The following is a 16,732-nucleotide window of genomic DNA, read 5'->3' on the forward strand; positions in this document are numbered from 1 at the left end:
CTCGAAACTTTTGGAAAAGTTTGCTCCCTCGTGGAAAATTCTCCTGGCAACCCGTCCAAAATTCCTTTGGGGCACAACTTGGTTTCGTTGCAGCGCTTCCCATAGGAATTCTCCTTTCGAATTTAGAAATGTGAAACGAATGTACCAATTTCATTCTCATCCTTATTTCTATTTTGCAAATTCAAATATTTGCACGATATTTATATACTATTTGTGTACTACCTGTATTTGAAATAATAGGTTTTCTTTTTTCCTTTTGTTACAGAAGCAGACTACACTTTAGATGATTCCTTCTGGAACGAAGAAACTTCCGTTGGTAAGTGTTTGAACGAAAACTCGAATGTTCTTTTGATAATTTTATTATTTAATAATGATACGTTTATTGATATTTAAATTTTTTTTCTGAATCATTTCTATTGAGACGAAAAAAACATATGAAGTTATATTCGACAATCTAATATTTAAATTTTTGCCCTATATTATAGTTTATATTTTAAAATACTCAAAAATTAAGGCTGCAAAAAGCAAGGCTGTTTAATGAAACCGTCGATCTCGTGCTCTCGAAATTCTTCATAAGCCGTGAAACTTTTTGAGAAACTCACCAAACTGATCGAAACTATAATTTTACATAATATTCCCCACAATTTTCTCTTGAGTTGATCTTATTATCGAGCTAAATTATTCGAGGCAAATCGATTAAATTATATCATTAATAGATAAAAAAAATTACAATTTTAGAAAACTTCTTCAAATCTTCAAATCCAATAATTATAAATCCAATAATTGGAAATTTTAAGTTCATCAATCATTAAATTACTCGCAATTCGTGTATTTGATTCAATAACAATCGATGTCACATCGATGGTGTCACGTTAATCTCGTGCAAGAGGCAAGATTGCTGGTAATTAGAAAGGCCTGATCGATGATGTCTTCTTCCATTCTTCCGTGTTGCGTTCCCCTTTACCGCAGATTACAAAGGGGCCACGTCAAAGTTACGAGACGATCGCGTAAATACACAATGCATAGGAAGTCGTAGTCAAAGTCGGTTGTTCCCTTCAAAGGGAACAAGCGCACGCCTCGCCGGCGTAGAAAATTCAACGCGTGTCCCGAATAAGAGGCGAGATATTAATCGCGCAACGAACAGGATATTCGAATCAATGTTATCGCGGCGAGAGGAGAAACGCGTCAACGTATCTGACTGCGTCCTCGGTTAACTTTATCACGAGGCAAAGCGTTATCAGTCACGCGGATTCGCTCGCGTTTCATTAATCCGTCCTTCCGCGACAGACGAATTTTATCCGTCTGGATTTCGAAAGGAAGAAAGAAATTTATAAACTTCGAAATTTCGAAATCTCAATATTCTTCGAAATGCATTTTTTCTGACTCGAAACTAATTTTTTAAAGAAATTCTTTAATTTTTTTTTTTTTTGCTTTTGGATTTCTAAGAAGAAGGAAAAAGGAAGAAGAGGGACGAATTAGTCGAAATTTCAAAATTCTTCGAAACACTCGGGAAATTTTTTTTTGTGAATTTCGAAATTCAGTAAAATGTTTTCTCAATAAATTAGAATTTAAAAAAAAAAAGGGGGAGAAGGAAAGGAATGAGATATTCGAAATTTCGAAAGGTTAAAATTTAAAACTCAGGAAATTTTTAATCCAAATTTTTGCTAGTTATTTAGAGATTCGAAACTTTCAAATATGGTAAATAATTGATATAAATAATTAAGTTTTTCACTTAGCCTTTGGGCATATTCCAGGGTACATTTAAGAGTAAAACTCGCGAGAATTGCTTTCGAAAGTTATTTCTCATTAATGGGAACTGCATTGAGAATGAAAGTCTGCAGTCTCTTAACGCAGCATCCATATTTTGCAAAATAAAAGCAACTTAAAAAATTTTACTACGAAATATATCCACGCCCTTACGATATTTTACGACAAAACAAAATTTTAATAAAATAAATAACTATCATCGTTATCAAATTATTATATATAAACCTAAATTTGAACAATTTCACAAATCAAAATTTCTCAATCTTCTTAAACGAAATAATAAAAAAGAGAGAGGAAAAAAATATTTCACGTTTCAAAAATTTCGATTCGACTTTTTGTAAAATCAGATTTCACAACGAATGTTTGTAAAAAAAAAAAAAAACTCGTCCAATAGAAAGTTCGTATCGAAGAACCGGGAACCGGGAACAATGAACGCACAGATTTCCTTCGAATCACAGATGAAATGTACGCAAAGGAACAGCGGGGGTAGACCGCATTGCAGCACTTCCCTTGGAAACTCGATCTGCGGTTACATCCAGTTTCTCCGGACGCGTGGAATGGTTTATTGTTAAGTCAACAGCGGTGATTGGCTGGGAACACGAAACTTAAATTGGGTTAAATTTTAGACGAGGGGACAATGCATCGAAGTATAAAATGGCCGCGACCGAGAGGTATATAAATCGTCCCCCGATCATGCAACCGTGAAAATCTCTTAAATCTCGGGAATCGAGAAGAGGAGAATTCCGTATCCGTTTGTATTTCCGCGCGGATTTCTTTCGTTTAACGAGGCGACGCGTTTCCTTTCGTTTCACCAGTATTCGTGCTTCCACCTGAAATGTTCCAGGTGGAAAAAAAAATATCGAGATCTGAATTACAAAGCGTGACATACACCACAGGGAGGGAAATTAATATTCATACTAGTGTTTAATTATACGTGTATCTGACCGAGTATAGATAGTCAGATGTTCCAGGTCGAAAAGTAAATCCACCGTGAATTTCGTCACCGGCGCACAACCGGCATGTAATAACCTGTCATGTCGTTCGAATTAACCGCAATTCGTGCCTCTGAGTACAGCGCCCTCTCTGCACTAGACGCCAGGACACGACGAGGACTTTAAATTACGGCATCGAGTAAATTGACGCACGGACACCGGCTCACCGGGATCTTGGAACGGTATTTATATAGTTTTCTGGGGATTGAACCTCTCTAGGGACGATTTTGCACGAACAGAGTAATAATTATTACGGTGGTATTTTTAAAAAAGTAAGTAAATTGCTTTAAATGTGATGATAAATTTAATTTTAAAGGCATATTATATTTGGGAAATTACGAGTCTTGTTCAATGTAAAATTAATTTATGAGAAAAAACTTTTTGTAACTTATAAGTTGGTTAGATTAATAATATTGTTAATTGTAAATTGTTGGACGAAAATTATTTCAAAATTGTTTCTTAATTATTGATAGAAATAATGAGACTTAACCTAAATCACTTAACAGTATGAGATTATCTCTCGTGAAAAATTATATTTTTTAGAACTTTCGAATGTTATGATATATCGTATAATTAATTGAAATCGAAAATAAAAAAAAATAAAATCAGATTTATTTAAGTTTATAATATTCTCGAAATATAGATCACGAACCATTAAACTCTGTAATAAAAATTTTCATTTTATTCTATTTTATATCATAAATTATATTATATAAATTATATAAGTAGTCAATTTTCAGATTACTTTTGCACAAATTACATTGTTAAATCGATAATATGAAAATGTTATATACGAATTGTACAAGTAACTGTTACACACGAAATTTCTAGGGAAACCGACACAATAAACGACCTGTCAACGTGACACTCGACAAACCCATGAACGTAGCCAACTTAATCGGTCGGTAATCTCAGCTGAACGGACCATTTCTGGAAATTCAATTTACGAATCCACTCCCTTCGCTTTGTCGCGACTATCGTCCGATTCGTCAACCCCTTCAAACTTTCTGGCAACCGTTCCTTTAAAAAAAAAAATAAATAAATAAAATAGAACGAAACTACCTTAAATACAGAACTAGCCTGTTTTCGCTAGGAACTTTTCGACCATTGGGAGATCTATTCAGAATATGCGTTCATTTATACATACTTCTATATCTAACCTTAAACTTTCTATCTATTATTTCTATTTTTTTTTATTTCTAATTTTTTACTTTTTTCTATCTCTTATTTTGATGGTGTAACAAAATGAAAAATAGAATAGGCAATTTGTCACTAGATTTTTTTTTTACAATTTTTTTACAATTTTTCATAAAAATTCAAAATAAGCGTCAATTCAAATTTTTTGCCAGGATTCTTAAAACTATCGACAATCTATCAACACAGGAATTATATAGTTTTAACAATAATCTATAAATTTTAATAATCACAATTGAACCACGGTAACTCGGATATCGAAGTTAAAAAGGGGAGGGAGGTAAAATCCTCGAATGATAGAGGTTTCGTCTTGTCGAAATTCGAGTAAGAGGGATTTAACGAACGAAACTTAGACGTAGAGAGATTGGGTATAAGGGCTTAGGTATTTTTGTAAAACTATGTTTGACAGTTTGCACTCTCAAAATATACGTACGGTTCCTTCGATTTCCTGAAAACTGCAATAAATAGAGATCGAAAATTGTGCGGAGGATTCATGCTCGTAAATACTGGTTCTAGAAAAAAATACAGCACCTATCTCGTCTTTAACCCACCTTTAATCGAACTTTACAGTGGAAAGCTGTACATGACCTCTCGTTTACAACGAGATTTTATACTGCATAGTTAGTCATCCGGACATTTTTGGTTTCAGTAGATAAATTTTTTTTAACTAAAACATACAAATTATTAATAAATAATTATAAAAATTTTAATATAAAATTAGTGAATGTAGCGATATAAAAATATTGTTTTTTACTATGCGTTATTATTCAAACAAATTTATAATAACTTTCAACATTTTATATCAAGAATAATATTTCTACATCTCAACTAAAATCTACTTATCAATTCACAATTTTAAATGTAATCTCCACATTTACGTCAATATTATCCACTACCAGTGTTCCCAATTTACGGTATGTATTCGAAACGGAAAATAAGCAGGGTGGGTGGTTTCGCATCCATATTCATATAATAAGTTTAATTGAATTTTATCAGAGACAATGGGGCTTTTCCTGGGGCTGCATTTGCAAGGAACATTACGCGGCTTTACGGGTCAACCAGTCAAGATTAGCATAACTGTTATCGCCACAGTTATCTCCTCTTCTCGGACGGCGTTCATTCAGGTCGTAAGTTTCGTTTAAACGCGACGTATTTTCACAACGCTTACATTTTATGTCACGTGTATCATACGTGTAATTCGTAAATATCGATTTATCGCACTAATTCTAATGATCCAATGGTTCGACCCAGTCATCTTGCCTTAATTTAACTTAGTTTGATATTTGCTAATTAAAACGTGTGTATTTTTGAACCTGTTAAATAACGAAGATTAAAAATGTTGAACCTTCGAGTCATTTTTGATTCGAGATATTACTTCAAAGATGTTCTTTTCGTTATAAAGTCTGGCAGAATAGACGCGATGAAAATATTCAAACGTATATACATACGCGAGATCGTAAAATTGATCGAACCGTTAAGATTCACAATCGAAATATGTAAAAAAAAAAATTTTAAGACTGTTCAGAATTAATGTTTTCAGAATTAGACTTTCGGAATTACTATATTATGGATATACGTAAAATTATAAATTAAAATGTTAATTGATATAACTCGAAGTATACTTACTCTTCGAATATATAAATTTTAAACGTCTAATCGATTTTACGATTTCACTATATCGCTTCCATTGACTATGAACTTCACAAATCAATCAGTGTCAGTCACGCATTGTAAAAATGAGATGAAATAGTTATATAATTGACATCAATTAAATTTAAAATATTAGAAATTTTTGAAAATACGTGTCAAATTAATTTCAGAAAATGAAACTTTCACTGATTGACTTCTGAACCTTTCTATATCGCTTCCACCTGTAGCACGAACGATATACATGCTTATCTGTAAAGCCTGAACCGAAGCGTCTAATTCGCACGTTATACAAATATATATATATATATATTACACATTAAACAATAAAACATCCGTTTTGCAAACTCAACATTCCGGCACTCTAAATAAAAAAAATATTTCCCTCTTCGATATTTTTGAATTTTTCCACGAAATGATGGTCAATGACCCGCACATTGAAAACAAGTCAATCGTGTATACGAATATCACAATGAATCGAAACAAATAATGATTTTCTTATACGCATCGATCGTAAACAAACATTTGCAGGATTCCAAGTTCCGCCATTTTTATGCACACGCCACCTGCCATACACTACTTATACCAAAATATTTCGCGATTGAGAACAAATCGAAAGAAGGATCACCCTTTACCACCAATCCATCGTACAACAATGACTGCGAAAAGGTAGACGATCGCCGAATAATTCTAATGGTTCGAATGAAAAAAAAATCCAATAGGTGCAATCGAGTTCCCCTCGATTCGAGTGGCATGGTAATTAGTTGCTCTGTCGGTAATCGCGCGACAGCGCGCGTAATAATTCATTAGAACGACGTCTACGTGTTCAAAAGGGTGGGGGAAAGGGAAGGGGGGAAGCGTGACAAGTAATTATCCATACACTTCATTTTGAATGGGTCGGGTTAAATCGGGCAAAGCCCCGGACAGTCGATAAGAGGGTAAACTAGATACTACATGCTTCGAGGAGGCCCTCCACTGATTATCTCGACTCATTCGTATAGCACTGCCGCGCAACAGTTTACGACACGGTGAAAAGAGAGAACGAAGGAGAACACGCTCGGTTTAATCAGACACCGCTAATTACGCCCGGTTCTCGATTTCGACGAGGGTTAACTCGCGATGGAATCTCGCTTATTCACTTCGTGCAAAGACAGGCATGTTGCATGCTAAACGATTTTCAAAGAGAGAATTTTTTTTTAAAGATCGAGAGACTCGCGTTCGTTGGATTTTTCGCGTAGGGAGCTTGTGAGTAATTGGATCAAGTCGTAAGGATTTTTTGGAAAGAAATTAAATAGCGTAGGAGATGAAACTATTTTTATAATTATATAGAATCGGAAAGAATGAATAATCGGAAGATTTTATTTTTTTACTAACGGAAATAAATGAAAAATATAATTCTTTGATAATTATGTAGAAAAAAACTCCGATCACCGATTTCAATGATTTTTAAATATTATGGAAAATGAGATTATGCTGTATCGACATATTATTATTTTATTTCGAAAAAAGATTGCTTTTACGTAAAATTTCGTTTGTACGTATATAATTACTTTTTGTTAATATATCTTGTCCTTTATTAACGTATATAAAAATCATCGAAATCAATGAAGTATATCCTTTTTTATGTAATTCTTTATTTTATTTATTTTTTTTTTTTATATATAGCGTTTAATTTATAAATGATCTCAAAACATCATATCGCTTTCATCGTATTTATCATCTTAATTTTTTCTTACTAAAACACAGACGAAACACAGACGACAATGAGTCAAGACGGAGATAAAATTAAAAAGAGTTGAACTGGGATGTTCGATTGAAACTGGAGGGATAATTGATTCCAGGTGAGGCCGAACGATTACTACAAGAATATCGACAAAACCAAGAGCTAGTACAAAATATCGGGGCCCATTACTATCAGATCATCTATCCAGTACAGTTACGGCATCACGAGAAAATGGGGATATCCACAAGAGAAGTGAGCGTATCCAAGGTAATTAAACTTTTCCTCCGAACGATATCGAACGATCGAAAATCTATCGAAAATTGATATATTTTATGATGTCGAAACTTTGTTACTTTCTCACGATCGAAAGCCTATCGGATTTTTTTTATCGAAAATCGATAAACTTTACAACATCGAAACTTTCCCACTTTTTGACGATTCGAAGCTTTTGTTATGAACTTTGTTACTTTTCGACAATCGAAAGCCTATCGAATTTTCTTTATATTGAATCGATACATTGATCGATATATTTTATAATAGAGAAACTTTGCAAACGATTGAAAGCTTATCGAATTTTTTTTCTTTATCGAGAATCCATAAAATTTATAACATTGAAATTTTGTCACCTTTTGACAAGGCCTATCGAATATTCTTTATAGAATCGATATATTGATCGATATATCTTGTAATAGAGGAACGGTTTCCAACGGTTGAAAACCTATCGAATTTTTTTTTTATCGAGAATCGATAAAATTTATAACATTGAAATTTGATCATCTTTTGACAAGCCCTATCGAGCATTCTTTGTATAATCGATATTGATCGATATATTTTTATAACGAAATTTTGTAACGATTAAAAACCATTCCGAAAAACCGAATTCTTTTTACAGATATTTTATAAATATAGATTGATATATTTTATTCGAAACTTTTTAAAAGCCTATCGAATTCTTTTACAGAATCGATATTGATCGATAGTCTCTTTTCGACGAACACCTGTCCAACTTTTTTACAATATCGAGAATCGATATCGATCGATATTTTATTATTTTGTCATAACATCGAAACTTTGTCACTTTTCAGTTTCCTCAAAGAGGATACGGAGAGGGTGGATATCAGAATGTTAAAGGCAGAATGAGAGTAAGTGTACGGAAGTTCGCAAGGAAGCGATTAACAAGACAAGTTTTCGATACGTTTAACGAGACAAGTTTTCTTTGATTTTCAGACGGGGAGACATTTTCATCGGACGTCCCTCTTGATCAAGGCCTTTAATCATAAATTTCGCCTAGATTTAGAATTAAATACGTAAGTGTGTATACTGTACTCTTCCACCACGAAACGAAACGATAAATGGTACAAAGAGTATCGTTTCGCGTGTTGCAGGCAACTTTTAGCTCCGAATCTTGTGCAAAAAGACTTTTTAACCGTCGGTGCGGAACAAACTTCTAAACAGGTAATATAAACTTTTCACAGTCTATTTCCTTTAATTTACTATATTATAATCGAATATTTGAATAGATATTGTGTGTTTTTTCTTTGAAAATTTTTCCATCCCATCGATTGAATAAACAAAAAGAACTGACTGAATTTCCCGATTGAATGATTACAGGAGATAGAGCACTGTTACTATCACGGTACCGTGAGGGATTATCCAGGAGCTAGCGCTGCTTTTCACACGTGTAACGGTGTCAGCGGTGTCATTCATTTAGGCAACGAGACATTTGTCATTCATCCATTTTACGGCGGCGATTTGTCGGTCAGTTTAATTATTCAAAGATTATTCGATCATCTATCGATACTCTGTATCTTCTTTCGATAATTTTTTTTTGCAAAGTAATATAAAAACTGATCTCAAAATATTTCATCCATTCGAAACTATTTTTCGCTATTTTATCGGGTCGAAACGAAATCGTTAAACCAACTTTTCCATAAAACGATATTAAAAATCAAAAAAAGTAATATTCTAGTCTCAAAACGTTTCATCCATTGAGATCAGAATTGAGCATTAAAGTTCAAACTAGTTAAAAATTTCGAATAAAGTTACTTCAAGTAACTTCAAACAAAATTACTTATTAAAATGCTTGAATAACACTTACTCGTTATAGCTGTTACAGTTGATCCACTGTTCGCACAAGCTCGACCATTTATCTCCGATTATTCGATGCTTCGAGTAATAAATTATTCGAGCAACTTATCCAAGTAACTTTATTCTTAACTTCAACCGTTTAAAATTTTCCCCATCCCTGAAACTCTGAATCGTGTCGAAATAAAATAGAATAAAATTCTAAAAATTTAAATTAAAAAAAAAAAAGGGATGAAACCCTAAGGAGTATGTAAGTAGGGTTTGTCCAAGTTTGCTTCGAGGGATGTGGACAGAGAGGGTCCAGAGGTGTTTGACTGGATCCAGCCGGTGTTTCGGGGACGGCAAACATGGCCGGCCATTCGATCCAGTTTCGTTAGCGGGGCAGACGAAGCGAGAGAGGATCGAGTTAAGCCGCTATCAACCCGGCTCGACTCGTAAACGGGTAATCGGTTGGCCCCTCTAAATTGCGTCTCTGCGTTGTTCCGCGCAGATGTTTCTACGTTTATCTAATGCCGATCCGAGGAAAATGAATTCGAAAGTTTTCCGCCAAATCGATCGGCCACGGGCTTGTTTCCAACGAATTTCCAACAGCTAAATTAAGTTCCTGCTTCGGATTTCGAACGACGAGAAATAGATAGGCGTTAACGATGTCAGCCGAGTCGGTTAAATAAACGTGTTGATCGTTAAATTGTTTTGTGCGAAATATTTAATTCGTTTTGTGACTCGTGATCCGATTGAGACAAATACAAAGGTTGATACGCAAAAATCGAAGCTTAATTAATTGTTTATGGATAATTAAAGGTTAATTGAAACAAGATAGAATGAGATGTGCTTATAATTTTATACTTAAGTCTGGACCAATTTTTTAATAATATCTTTTGTGTTTTATCTTTTAGAATTGATTAACATTACGTACATTAAAAAAAGTTATATCATGATTAGATATAAATAGACAAAATAATGATTAAATTATACATAAAATCTTAAAAAGTCTTATATCAAAAAGAATTTTGGTCGTTTCACAAACAATAGAGACAGTCCATTCTAAATTAAAAATTTCGGTGAAAAAAAAAAAAAAAATAGCTATCCGAAAAAAATGAATTGCTTCGTTTATACGAAAATTTCGTAAGCTAGAGAATGAAACGACAGGGACAACCTATATATGCTCGTCCGACACGAGTTAAGTGAGGGGGATCTTATATGCACGAGTTGTGCCTTCATTATTATTCATGAAGGGATCTCGAAGTAACAACACGGCGAAAAAAAAAGCAAAAATACAATTTCTCGTCGTGCGCGTCTCGCGAGAAAATCAGGATGCGCGAACATCACCTCCTAAAAAATTCAATTGTCGAGTGAATTTTGTGAACTCTCTCTGTCTCTCTCAACTTTTACGCGGTTGCCTCCATCGATGAATAATACTCGAAAGTAAAGCGAATCGAGAAAGAGGATCCAGTCGGATAGACGGATTCGGGACGCGACAAGGTTCGGTGGATTCTTTCAAATGGCGCTACGTAACAATTAACCGAGAAAAAGTTGGACGAAGCCGATAGTAGGTCATGATCCTCGCGCAGATGCGGGAACAAAAAGCCCGCGGCCCTACTGGTTATAAGCCATAATCGAATAGAGGAACGGGCGTTAAAAGGCGGGCGGCGGGCTGCTCGGAGAATGTTAACTATATGCAGACCTCTCTTTTAGCAGAAACATCCTCACGTTATATTTGAAGCTCGAACAAAGGCTAACAAAGGCTGCGCTAACTCGGGAAATCTTGAGTGGCGTGTAAAGAATCGCCGGCAGAAGCATGTTCTGGGGCTATCGGAGACCACTTCCGATCGATACAAGAGAGACGTCCGTGAAACAACCAAATACATCGAAACTGCCATCATTATCGATAAGGCTATGGTATTGAAACTTTATACTACTTCTTCTTTGTGTTTAACATCCTAAGGATCGTGCGCGATCGTCGCATGATTGAGAAACTAGAGCTTCGGGACTGATCGGAGAAATTCGGTTATGATCGGGCGTGATCCCGAATCTATTGGATCCAATCGACTCGGCAATGATCGGGCATAATCGGCTAAAGAAAATTCAACGATTCGAATCGATTTATATCGAAGCTTTTAAGACGAGTGTCACGATTCCATCCGAATTTTTCCGATTTATCCCGAGTAAGTAATTTTAAAATACCGAACATTTGTAATATTTCCACTATTTGTAGTACTTTATTCGATCACTTTCGATGGTTATTGGCCGGCAAAGCGCGCGAAACGTGTCCTCAAAAGCAATGGGAGTTAAGAAAGTGCCAATTACGGTTATAATCGTTAAAGGAAAGCGCGACGACGTCATTGAAGCAAGTTTCGAAGAACTGGCTCTAAATTCACTTCATCCTTCCCGACGTACTCGCGTAATTCAACAATAATAGTTATCGAATGTCGGAAACGTAAAACGAATCGATACTATTGACTTTAACGATATCAATTGTCGTAAATAAAAACGTAAAATCGATCGCTAGACTTACTATCCTTTACAAGCCTCGTAAAAATATTCTCTTTTCCTGATTTTTCAGTTCGAGAAGAGGAACGGTAGCACCAGAGCGGAGGTTGTTCACGATGCCATCCAAGTCGCTAATATCGCGGATATGGTGAGTGTAATAGGTTAGAAATCAAGATGAAACGAAAATTACATTTTATAATTTTCAACGATATATTTTTCCGATGTTTCAACGAAAGATTTAGGAAATAGTAAAAAAGTTTTGATTTTTTTCGTTCAATCTTTACTTTTATAACAATAATAATCGCGATTTCAATTAATTTCAATTTTCTTTTTCGCAGTATTTCCGCACGTTAAATACTAGAGTCTCCGTCATATACATCGAAACCTGGCAAGGCATAAACCAGGCGGAAATCGCGACGGGCATGGATATCGATCTCGCTTTGCTCAATTTAAACGATTACATGATGCGAACGATGTTCCGTGTTCCTCGTGATACCACTCAATTACTCACGTAAGTATTCGTCGAATGAATTTCATTTAATCTATTCTCAGACTGAGATTGAAATTCGAATCACACACAGGGGTGAAACGTTCGCCGGTGGAGAATCAGGGGTTGCCATACCTTCGACTATCTGCAAACAAAAATCCGTAGGAATCAGCGTCGATTTGAATACATACGAGCCTCATCTTTTAGCCGGTACTATGGCTCACATGATCGGCCACAATATAGGAATGAGCCATGACGATGGAAGTTAGTTTCCACTCTTCTACAAACATACTTTCTTTAATAAATGAACGTTCTGACGAATAAATATGAAATTCAGTGGTATCTGGATTCGATAGAATATTTGAAGAACCTAGAAAACGTTCTATCTATAACCATTCTTATATGTAAATGTTTAGACATTTATGCAAAATGTACATGATATGCAATAACACACAAAATGTTTCAATTTTCATCATAATGCTTATATGAAACGAATCTTTATTTAAGTTTCATTTCTTTAAAAATTTGATTTCGCATAAACACTTGCAATTTATTCATAAGAATTTATTTATCTGATTCTTTCAATCTATTTGTCAGAACGATTAGTTAGACTGAATGAAAAATTCATAGTTTAAGACACGTTTTTCATTAAAATTCAATTTTCTCTAGGGAGCGAATGTATCTGCCGCGAATGGCACGGATGCATCATGGCTCAATCGATCGTTGGATTGGAGAACGTTCAGCCGTATACGTTTTCCGAATGTAGTAAAACAGATTACATAGAGGTGTTAAGAAGCGGAAACGGCTTCTGTCTTTTAAATAAACCAAACGAGGTAAAAGGATTGAACAAATAAATCTACGGTTTGAAACGAAACGAGCCCATCCAGCCAAATTTTACGAGCACACGATAATAAATAACGAGGGTGCTTGAAAGTTTCAATAAGTATCTCCTATCGATTTCTAATGGTCTTAAATATAAAGTTTTCTTATCTTCGACTCGTTTCATCTCAAGCCAGCTTTTAAATATATTCTACAAGAGATTCGTTGAAGTTATTTCAAATCTCTGTCATCTGTACACGTTGTCAATATATTTGAAGAACAGTTTTTGATCGTAGAGGCCAAAACAAACCTTGAAGAATAAGAGTAGAGTTATAAGCTTCGATTACTCACCGGCATTTTTATAGAATAATTGTTAATAATTAACTAAGAAATTATAAGAGCCTTTAAATCTTTTTCACACGATAATATTTGTATCACATGATCACATATAGAAATTCAATCTTGCCATGTAAAGTAAACCTTAAACCACATTTTCACGTTACTTAATTTTTATTGCCTATAATTTTTCACTTTATTGTTCCATTTCTTTTTTTAACTATATCTTTTACATGAATGGATCACGCGTGATCGACATTCATCCTCGATCAGGAAACGAAAAGCCTGTCAAAGAAAATTCTCATTTTTCAACCCCCTTTTTCAGGTGGAAGTAAGGAGATCTTGCGGAAACAGGGTAATCGACGAGGGAGAGCAATGTGATTGCGGATCGATCGAGGAGTGTCACGAGTACGACCCCTGCTGCGATCCGATCACCTGCAGACTCACCTCCGAAGCGCAATGCGCGACCGGCCCTTGCTGCAGCGATTGTAAGGTAAAATATTTCTCCTGCATTCCACTTCCTCCCTCTCTCCTCTCCTCTCCTCTCCTCTCTCACTCCGCAATTTTCCAATTTCTATCGTGGACCAACATCTTGGATACGTTCCACGTCAAACATTCCACGCCTCCATCCTCCCCCCTCTCTGCCTAAAGATGTACGTGCCCGATAGCCACGAGTACAATAAACGCGTCGATAAATGGAAGCGGACAGAAGGTGTGTAGAGGCTCGAGGAGGGTAAATAGATAGGGAGATCAAGATTTCCCTTTCTCTCTACACTACGGAATCACTGCTTTGGAGTGCTCGAACCTCGGCTGAGATCTAATCTCGAGCGATTTTGAAAATGCAGCTGCTCGCGCGTGGCGTCGTGTGCCGGGAATCGACCAACGAATGCGATCTTCCGGAAGTGTGCACCGGCGAGACCGGTCAATGCCCGACGGACGTCTACAAGAAGAACGGAAATCCTTGCTCCAACAACGATGGATACTGTTATAACGGCGTCTGTCCGGCGTTGAATCTTCAATGCGAGCAGATATGGGGATACGGTGGCGTTGCCGCGGACCAACAGTGCTTCGAGCAATTCAATTCCAAGGGATCGCTGAGCGGACACTGCGGCACTGACTCCTCCGGTCATTACATCAAATGCGAGCTAGAGTAAGATAGAGCAATGATATTTGCGTTTTCAATTTGATTTTTAATGTATTTTTAGTGGATGAGTTTGGTACGCTTGTTGTAATTTTACTTTTTTTTCTTTTTTCATGCTTGGAAGAGATAGATTCACGTTTTCCGATCCCAAGAGTTTGGTAAACAAAAGATGTTGGAATGTGAGGAACGGTTTGGAAAGGATAGATTCACGTTTACTGATCCTAATACTTGGAAATCAAAAGATTCGTGTTTCCTGCTCTCTGAGAATTGTTAAACAAAAGACGTTGGAACGTAAGCACGTTGAGAGGAAAATTCGTATCTTCTTTCTTCGATGGTTGACGAAAGATGTAGATTCGTGTAGATTCTGTCCCCAAGAATTGTCGAACAAAAGACGATGGAACGTAAGCATCTTGCGAGGAAGATTCACGCTTGGAAATCGAAAGATTCGCGTTTTCTGTCCCCAAAAGTTGCCAAACAAAAGACGCGAATCGATTCGCGTCTTTCGCAACGCTTGGAAATCAAAAGACGTAGATTCTTTCGTCCCCAACGGTTGAGAAACAAAAAAGCCTAGATTCTTTCATCCCCAATGCTTGGAAATCAAAAGACGTAGATTCTTTCGTCTTCTGTCCCAAACGGTTGAGAAACAAAAAACCTAGATTCGCGTCCTTTGTCCCCAACGCTTGGAAATCGAAATATATAGATCCACGTCTTTCGTCTCCAACGCTTGGAAATTGAAACACGAAGATTTACGTCTTTTATCCCCAACGGTTGAAAATCAAAAGACGTGGGGATAGATTCAAGGTTTTTGTTCCCAACGCTTGGAAATCAAAAAACGTAGATTCATATCTTTCCATCCTTTGAAAATGGAAAAACGTCGATTCGCATTTTTCATTCACGATATGTTAATCTTCAATAATTTTCGTAAAACCAAACTTTTCAGAAACTTTTTAAAAACGTGAATTATCTTATTTTTAGTTTTCGTTCTATCTTCGTTCGAAAAATCATTGCTTAGATTTTGCATATAAAATAGTGATACAACATATAAAAATTAATCCTAAGAAAAACTAAAAGTTTGTATAATTTCCCTAGGAACGTTCGTTGCGGATCGTTACAGTGTCAACAAGGTAGAAAACTGCCAACGGTAGCGGGAATAGATCATTCTAGAACTATAATTTCGATAAAAGGCGAGGAATACGAATGCAAGTAAGCAAGCATTATATTTTATATTTTTTTCATTTTCCTTATCCTTCAAATATTCTAAATAACATTTACATTTTTCATAAAGATCCACGACTGGAAAGGTGGAAGGATCCGAAATGCCAGGCATGGGATTGGTTCGCGATGGAACATCCTGCGGAGACAACTTGGTAAGGTCGAACTTCCTATTAAACTTAAACTTGTTAATACGATATTCTATGCTAATCATCCTTGTTATTAATCGGATTATGCAAAATCACGGAATAGAAACAAAGCTGTTTACTTTCGATCTACATGTTAATTCTGTCAAAACGAGAACGAGTAGGGTGGAAGAAAGCTCGTAAGTTATTGCACACGTTGCTTAACTCTTGTTTGTTTCAGATTTGCGTGAACCAAACGTGCATGAGCCTTTATCCGCTCATAGGCAACGAACGGTGTCCTAGCAATCACAACAATCACGAGTGCTCGGGAAATGGAGTAAGTGAGACTCATTTAAGAAAACTTTGTTCACCGTAAAAAAGCGAAGATGAATGATTTGAAACGAAATAAATTGTATTTCTTCTCGCAAAGGTGTGCACGAATTTGAACAATTGCTATTGCAACCTTGGATGGAGTGGACCGGATTGCTCCATAGAGCAGGATATCCCGACTGCTCCGCCGATAACATCTAGCACCGAAGCGGCCGGTAAAAATGGTACAGATACTAAATTAGTGAAAAAAGAGACCCCCTACGGTAAGTTGCGATTATGTAAATATAATCGTTAGAAATCGATCGATTTTATTCAGGAAATTTACACGATGAGAAATCGAAGCGAGATTTTTAACTGGAATTTTAGCTTCAATTTCTTATTAAC

General features: G+C 35.8%; 1 protein-coding gene across 42 annotated transcripts in view; it reads left to right on the forward strand.

Moving 5' to 3' along the window:
- Positions 1-16,732, forward strand: part of LOC107996428 (disintegrin and metalloproteinase domain-containing protein 11) — a 78,472-nt gene that overhangs the window by 46,044 nt on the left and 15,696 nt on the right. For 31 of the 42 annotated variants that reach the window (XM_062078679.1, XM_062078668.1, XM_062078680.1 and 28 more), the window contains 17 exons: positions 266-316; positions 7,442-7,590; positions 8,409-8,465; positions 8,551-8,630; positions 8,709-8,778; positions 8,935-9,081; positions 11,104-11,307; positions 11,972-12,046; positions 12,237-12,409; positions 12,480-12,649; positions 13,055-13,218; positions 13,866-14,033; positions 14,386-14,690; positions 15,771-15,884; positions 15,967-16,048; positions 16,260-16,355; positions 16,449-16,611. In XM_062078679.1, coding sequence (XP_061934663.1) covers positions 266-316; positions 7,442-7,590; positions 8,409-8,465; positions 8,551-8,630; positions 8,709-8,778; positions 8,935-9,081; positions 11,104-11,307; positions 11,972-12,046; positions 12,237-12,409; positions 12,480-12,649; positions 13,055-13,218; positions 13,866-14,033; positions 14,386-14,690; positions 15,771-15,884; positions 15,967-16,048; positions 16,260-16,355; positions 16,449-16,611 — 2,268 coding nt within the window. Of the gene's footprint in view, positions 1-265; positions 317-4,949; positions 5,081-7,346; positions 7,591-8,408; positions 8,466-8,550; positions 8,631-8,708; positions 8,779-8,934; positions 9,082-11,103; positions 11,308-11,971; positions 12,047-12,236; positions 12,410-12,479; positions 12,650-13,054; positions 13,219-13,865; positions 14,034-14,385; positions 14,691-15,770; positions 15,885-15,966; positions 16,049-16,259; positions 16,356-16,448; positions 16,612-16,732 lie in introns of all 42 variants that reach the window. The other 11 variants (XM_062078667.1, XM_062078645.1, XM_062078671.1 and 8 more) reach the window with 3 other exon arrangements.

This window comes from Apis cerana, linkage group LG8, assembly GCF_029169275.1.
Source record: "Apis cerana isolate GH-2021 linkage group LG8, AcerK_1.0, whole genome shotgun sequence".
NCBI lineage: Eukaryota > Metazoa > Arthropoda > Insecta > Hymenoptera > Apidae > Apis > Apis cerana.